Raw genomic sequence first — 6,888 nt, 5'->3', positions numbered from 1 at the left:
AAGTGGTCACACATAACCCAAATCACTTTGAAACCATAGTCAGAGTGAGTACAGCACATAATTCCTTATCTATACAGCTGAATCCACAACCACATTATCATTGCCGTTCTTTTCTCTGCCTACCGGGCCTAAAAATGTTGTCACTGAATTGGCTCAAATCCCTAAAGCTACATTTAGCCTTGAGAAACTGCAAGCTTTACAGACCTTCTTTCCCCACTCGATTTCCTTCTAGGATTAACTAGAAAGCTAATCCTCCTTTCTGTTAAATGCCAGGTAATTTGTATTTCCCTTCAGTACAAGGAGAATGGTGCTAGACTAGAAATACTGGGTCTGGGTAGACAGACCCAGTATTCTCCAGGGATCTGGGTTCATCTACTATGAACAATGAGTAGATCATAGCCACCTTTGACAAGGTAACCATAAACCTGAGTTTACCCTCATAAACCTCAGTCCAACCTAAGCACTTTCAAGGACTGACTGCGGAGGGAGGTGGGGGAAGTGGGTTGTTAAGATATGTACCAATCAACTAGTGCTGCCTAAATATCTAATTATCAACTAGTGCTGCAGAGGAAGGCGAGCTGTCAAATGCGATTAATTTTTAATAATACTGTTATTCTACTTTTGTACCTAATAAGAGTCAAATGTAATTTCTGGTGAGTTAAACTTTTAGAATCATCAAAGAGATGATCCTAGCCCATTAGGGGAAGCTATATTTTTGACATCCTAATACAATTAAAGTGTTTATATATGCTTTATTTTCTACTATTTTATAAGGATAATACTTCTATATTTCATCAATAACCACATATGTATATATAAAAAACAAAAATAGAAGTGAGTTATATCATATCAATAGACAGGCACATGCAATTCTACGAACAGACTCAATTGTAAGAAAAATATACCTGCCATCCCTGTGATGATGTTCAATGGTCTGACTGTATCTGGAGCGAGGTAGAGTAAGAAAATGACTGCAAGCATGGTAGAAACAAGAATATAAATGAGACTCAGGAAAGAAATGAGAAAGTATATTTTAATTTTTAAAAGTGAGATTCAAAAAAGATAAGCAGATAGTAAGCAAAGCAAATGAAAACTGTTACTGGAAAGCTTGCTCCTTCCTCCCAATGTCCATTGTAATATGGCAGTGCTAAAGGTTAAAATATTCTAAATATTCTAAAACAAAACACAAGAAAATGTAACAAATTGAGATTAAACAAATAATATTTCAAAATAAAATCTTATCAATAATTACTCAAACATCTTTAGCACCATCTATAAAATGTTATACAATATAGATGCTTTGTCATTTTTTAGGAGGAAAGGTAGAAAGAGAAAAATAATAAAATAACCAGAAAGCTTAAGAAGAAAATAATAAAAGAGGTAATTTCTAATACTTATCACACTTAGGAGATTTTATAAGGTAGCTATTTCTTTTTCAATCATTACTAATTAAAAGTAGCTAAAAGAGTTTATAAAATTCCATTTAGTAAGGAGCAAACTGATTCAAATTCCTTTATTTGAATACTAATTTTATTTTGTACATGTATTAGATGCTATCCATTTTCCATTCACTATGTTTATTATATGTTTATTACATGCTATTGGCTCTGCTACACTTCATGCCTCATGACTACCATAAGCCATCAAAGTAGCACATTGACCTTTTTACCCTTCTGTAGCTGATTCTCTTCTTCCTATAGCACTGATCTAAAATTTTTCTATTCTTTTAAGTCTTTCATGTCAAAACACTTAATTTTGGCAGATGATCATTATGTTTCAGTAAAAAATGGAAACCAATCTTGGTCTCTCTCAGCACCTCTAAATATAGAGTACATATATATTTATATCTCCACTTGTCCTCTTTTGCAACAAACGAAGAGGCAATTCCTCCACTTGTAATCCTACTTCCCACATGACCTTGCTTCATTCATTTTTGTCTCATGCCTTCCCTTCCACAACTGCACTTAATCCTAAAAATAAAACATCACTAACCTTGCCTTCCTCTGACTTTTTTTTCATCATAAAACATCTTAGACATATCTACAATTCTTGCTACCACTTTCTCACTTCTCATGCTTAAAGCTTATTGTGATCTGATTTCTGTCTCTACCATTCTCTTGAAGCTGTGAATATTATCTGTGAAATTCTAAAAAATCCTTTAATATCCTCTTGATCTTCATCACACTCCACTTATCTATGGTTTTAGACAATGATTTTCAACCTCTATTTCTTGACACTCTCTTGGTTTCTGAAACACTATTCTCTCTGGCTATTGGAAATTTAGAATGGATAACCAACAAGGTCCTATTGTATAGCCCACAGAACTATATTCAATATCCTGTGATAAACCATAATGGAAAAGAATATTAAAAAATGTCTATATGTGTATAACTGAGTCATTTTGCTGCACAGCAGAGATTGGCACGACACTGTAAATCAACTATACTTCAATGAAAAAAAATAGTGTTTATATAACACTTAACTATGTGCCACATACTCCATTAAAGATTTGTCTATATCTCATTTACTTCTCGTAACAACTCTTTGAGATAGGGTCTAGTATTTCCACAGACAGAGAAACTAGGCTGTGAGTGCTTGCGCACAGCCATAAAGTAAGTAACAGGACTGGTTTCAAACTCGGGGCTTTCTTCAGCCAAAATTCAGGCTCTTAACATGTAGGTACACACTGGTCTGGTCTCTGCCTATTAAGTGCTTCTTTATCCATTTCACTTACTGATTCCCTTTCTTTTTATTCCTCAGAGACAGTGGTTTCCCAAGATTTGTTCCTCGACCTTCTTTATACTCCAACACCTTCTTTCTGGATAATATTATTTGTTTTTATAGTGTAAATTCTCACTTTGGTTTAGCCTTGATTTGTCTTTGGGTTTCACATTTCCAGCGGCTTCCTGGGATCTCCACATGGCTGCTTGAGTGTCATGTAGGCATTTTAGAAAAACACATGTTAATTCTGAGACGAGCAAGACATTGGCCTATTTGGACATCTGGTGCTACATTTGTGAAATAAGGGGGCTGGAGCTGTAGTTTTCCAACTTTCTTTTTGAATGGAAGACCAGTTGTTTTTGCAAACAAAATTTTATGTAAAACCAATATTTAGGAATTCAATAAAATCAAAATGGCGCTGTTACAGAGGGAGTAAGAAGCTTAGACCCTACCCATTTGGCTTCACCCTTACCTACAACAGTAATTCTTCACGGACCTCTTTAGAACATAGAACCCTATAATCTCTAAAGGCCCTTCTAGTTTCATACATAACTCTTTAATCCCCCTTTGGAATTTAATATAATACTTCAGCTATTCCTTTTCTTTTAATTCCACTTTCAACTAAGGATTTAAATATTTACTTAATAAACCAAGCTTTAAAAGCTCAAAATTTAACTCTTCCATTTTCCTTATTTTCCACATTCAATTGATTTACAAACATTGCTCATTCTAATGCCTAAATAACTCAGATTTATTCCTTCTTTTCCTTTTCTTCTGCCACTACTTTAAATCAGGCTTACCATGTCCACTGAAATAACCTTCTATTAGGTCTCCTTTCCTTCAGAATCCAACCCTCTCCTGGTCCACTCTGTCTATGGAAGTATATTTACAAAGTATGCTTCTGATCATGTAGGCACATTGCTCCAAATCCTTCAATGGCTTCCCATATCAAAAAACAAGTATATATTCTTTAAAATGGTACACAAATTAAGTTGTAAGCTACATTCAATCTTCATCTCCTATTACTTCCCTTTTCCCATACCACAACTTTTTATCTAGGTACAATAGGCTACCTAAGATTCTCTAAATATATCCCATACTCTCCTGACTTCCAGACTCTGTTCATGCTCATCACTCATCCAAGAATGCCCATCATACTCCCTGTCTCCACTTCATTGACTTTCCAAATTCTTCTCATTTTTAAAGTCCAACTTCTCTTTGAAGGTCTTTCCAATAGATCCAAGCAAGTAATTTTCTCTCCAATCTGTTCCAACACTACTATGCTTAGGCCTCCTAGTCTTCTACATTTTACAACTAGTTGGTATATTGTATAATTAGTTGGTATGAATTACTTAGTATAATCAGTTGGATCATCTGTTTATCTAGACCAGGAGGAAGCCTATTTTAAATCTTTGTGCATAATGCGTGACCCACTCAATAAATATATTTTGGGTTGAATTAAAAAGTATAATACAATTACACTGTTTTCATGGTCAACCTACTGTCCAAAGAGAGCAGTCGTTCACATAATCATAGAAACATTCTAGAACTGTAAACAAAAATTACAAACCTATGTAGTATAAGAAAATAAGGAAAACGGTATCAAAAAGAGACTTTCCTGGCTTTACAAAGAGGAGAAAGAAAATCCAACAGTAGTGATGTTGGGATTTATTGCATTAAAAAGGAATCAACTGTCTCTGAAAATTACTTAAGAGTAACAAAAATGTGTAAAATTCAAAGCTTGTTAAAATTTTCATATTCATAGAACATATATATCATCATCCAATTTCTAATATTTTCCTTGGGGAGGCTTATAATTAATTTTGTCTCTATAACGCGAAAGAAAACATTATACAGGAATCACCTTCATCAAGCAACAGTTTGCTTTATTTCCCTTTTTGTGATGGTTAATTTTATGTGTCAACTTAATTGGCCAAGGGGTGTCCACATTAAACATTATTTCTGGGTATGTATGTGAAGGTGTCTCAGGATAAGATTCTCATTTGAATCAGTGGAATCAGTAGATTTCCCTCTTCATTGTGGGTGGACATCAGGCAATCTGGTGAGAGCTTGAGTAGAACAAAAGTAAGAAGAAGGAGGAATTTTCCCCTTTTTTCCTGCCTCAGTTTTGAGCTAGACATCTCATAACTCTCTGGTCCTCTGACTGAGATTTATACCATCAGCTCTCAGGTTCTCTGGCTTTTGGACTTGGACTGAATTATACCACCATTTCATGGGTCTCCACCTAGCAGACAGCAGATGGTAGAACTTTTCAGCCTCCATATTCGTGTGAGCCAATTCCTCATAATAAATCCCTCTCCCTCTCTCTATCCAACCTACTAGTTCTGTTTCTCTGGAGAACCCTGATTATATACTTTTCTATAGATGTGTTATACCTCTTAACCTAATCTGGTCATGATCCCCCTTGAGATGGAGTGCAAAGTATAAAGACGCATCTATGAACATTACACAAATTAACCATACTGTTTTAGTAAGCCCCCTAAAATCCACTTAAGATACAGAAGTCCTTTGCTGCATCCAATTAGTACAACTTAAAAACATTTTATTTACACTTCTCTATTAAAGTATGCTTACTTTTCTCCCCAAATTAACAGATATTATAAAATCTAAGCAATAAATACTGTCATGAATATACATAATGAGTTACACAAAGTTGTTATATTACAAAATGCATTTAATCCAATTTGTTTGAAATTTTTAAAAAATTTAGCAGAGCTGTAATTCACTGTAAAAGAATAAAATAGAAAACTAAAAAAGTGACTAAATTGTAAAAAGAGAAAAAAATGAAGTAACAGATTCTCAAATCATGAGAAAAAAATATCACTATTCAAAGAACTGAACAAGATTACTGATCCAATTTCCTGACACACTCTGATTCTTACTAAGAAATATAATCTTTGAAGACAAAAGAAAATTATATTTATAATGAATTATCCTTCTATATATTTCATTAGCCTGAATGTTCCCTTTTAGGACTAGCAGATACATAAAAAGGACTGCAAAAGGAGATAAAAATCTTATTCTTAAGTAACCTGTAGATTTTGAAAGCTAAGTTTCCAACAATCTCAACCTAATACCAAACTTTCTGCTCTGTCTTTGATATTGTTACTGTTTTGCTACCTTATAGTTCCTAAAATATACTATGATTTAAATAAGCTAAAATATATTCCTGAAATATAATGAATAAAAAGTTGTATTATTTTTGTACGATGAATTCTCTTTTTTCATTTACTTTCTCTATATTTTCAAACTTTCAGAGATGTATTTCTCTCATAGTTTATAACTGAAAGGACCACAAAAAGACTATAAATAGTTATAGGTATATTTGGCACTTTCTGGTAGCTGGTTGCCTGATAAAGAGTAGAGAAATAGCGCGTGTGACGTATTTCAGAGATCCATATAACAGGGCATTTTTCTTTTTAGAATATAACTGCATTCATTGAATGCACAGAAGAAAAAAGTTTATGAAGTAATATACCTTCTGCCAGTGTTATGTTTTTTTTTCTTATTATGCTAAAAGTATACTCTATGGAATTAAATGCAACCAGTATATTTTGGTCTCTACGATAGACATAAAAATGTGTACTGTAAGATATCTCTGACATGTTACAGAAATAGTATCTAGTACTCTACACTTATTCTAATAGTAAATTAACTCCTGTAAACAAATAAGCTCTTGAAATGATTTCTAATACTAAAGTCACATGGTTTGCCCCAGAAAAATGATGTTCCTTGTTGTAGTAGTTACCAGGATTTACCAGAGAAACAATGATACAAAAAGTATGGGCGATGAAAAGGAAGATGAAAGATGTCCATTACAATTAATCATTTTTAGTTAATATCCTTGTATCCAAGTTTCTGAATTACTTGTAATGAACCTACTTTCTTTTCAAAACATAATAGAAATTTGACTCATGAAAATAAAGTGAGATGTGCAGAGAAAGATCCAATCAAAATTTTATATATAATTCTTTTTTATGTTACCTATAAGAAAAGGATATTGTTACACCCTTAAGTTTAACCAGGTTCTACAAATTAACGCCAAATAGCATCATTTCTCACCCAATATAGCCAATGTAAAAGCCATTATCTTCATTCACAACTTTCCAATATGTTCCCAAGTCCTTCATCCTTCGTACTGGGTCT

The 6,888-nt window shown here is 33.4% G+C and overlaps 1 protein-coding gene and 1 pseudogene across 34 annotated transcripts in view; one reads left to right on the top strand and one right to left on the bottom strand.

Annotated features, from left to right (window-relative positions):
* Positions 1-6,888, bottom strand: part of RIMS2 (regulating synaptic membrane exocytosis 2) — a 596,173-nt gene that overhangs the window by 211,412 nt on the left and 377,873 nt on the right. For 15 of the 33 annotated variants that reach the window (XM_082434231.1, XM_082434234.1, XM_082434238.1 and 12 more), the window contains one exon: positions 906-971. The exons of the other annotated variants lie outside the window; for them this stretch is intronic. In XM_082434231.1, the coding sequence (XP_082290357.1) occupies positions 906-971 (66 nt within the window). The remainder of the gene's footprint in view (positions 1-905; positions 972-6,888) is intronic. 33 annotated transcript variants of the gene reach the window in all.
* Positions 1-6,888, top strand: part of LOC309647223 (ragulator complex protein LAMTOR5 pseudogene) — a 42,335-nt pseudogene that overhangs the window by 14,593 nt on the left and 20,854 nt on the right. The gene's annotated exons all lie outside the window — the stretch shown is intronic.

The sequence above is a fragment of the Balaenoptera physalus genome (assembly GCF_965194825.1).
Source record: "Balaenoptera physalus genome assembly, chromosome: 17".
Taxonomy (NCBI): domain Eukaryota; kingdom Metazoa; phylum Chordata; class Mammalia; order Artiodactyla; family Balaenopteridae; genus Balaenoptera; species Balaenoptera physalus.
Note: the sequence above shows the minus strand (reverse complement) of the source record. Positions and strands in the feature narration are given on the sequence as shown.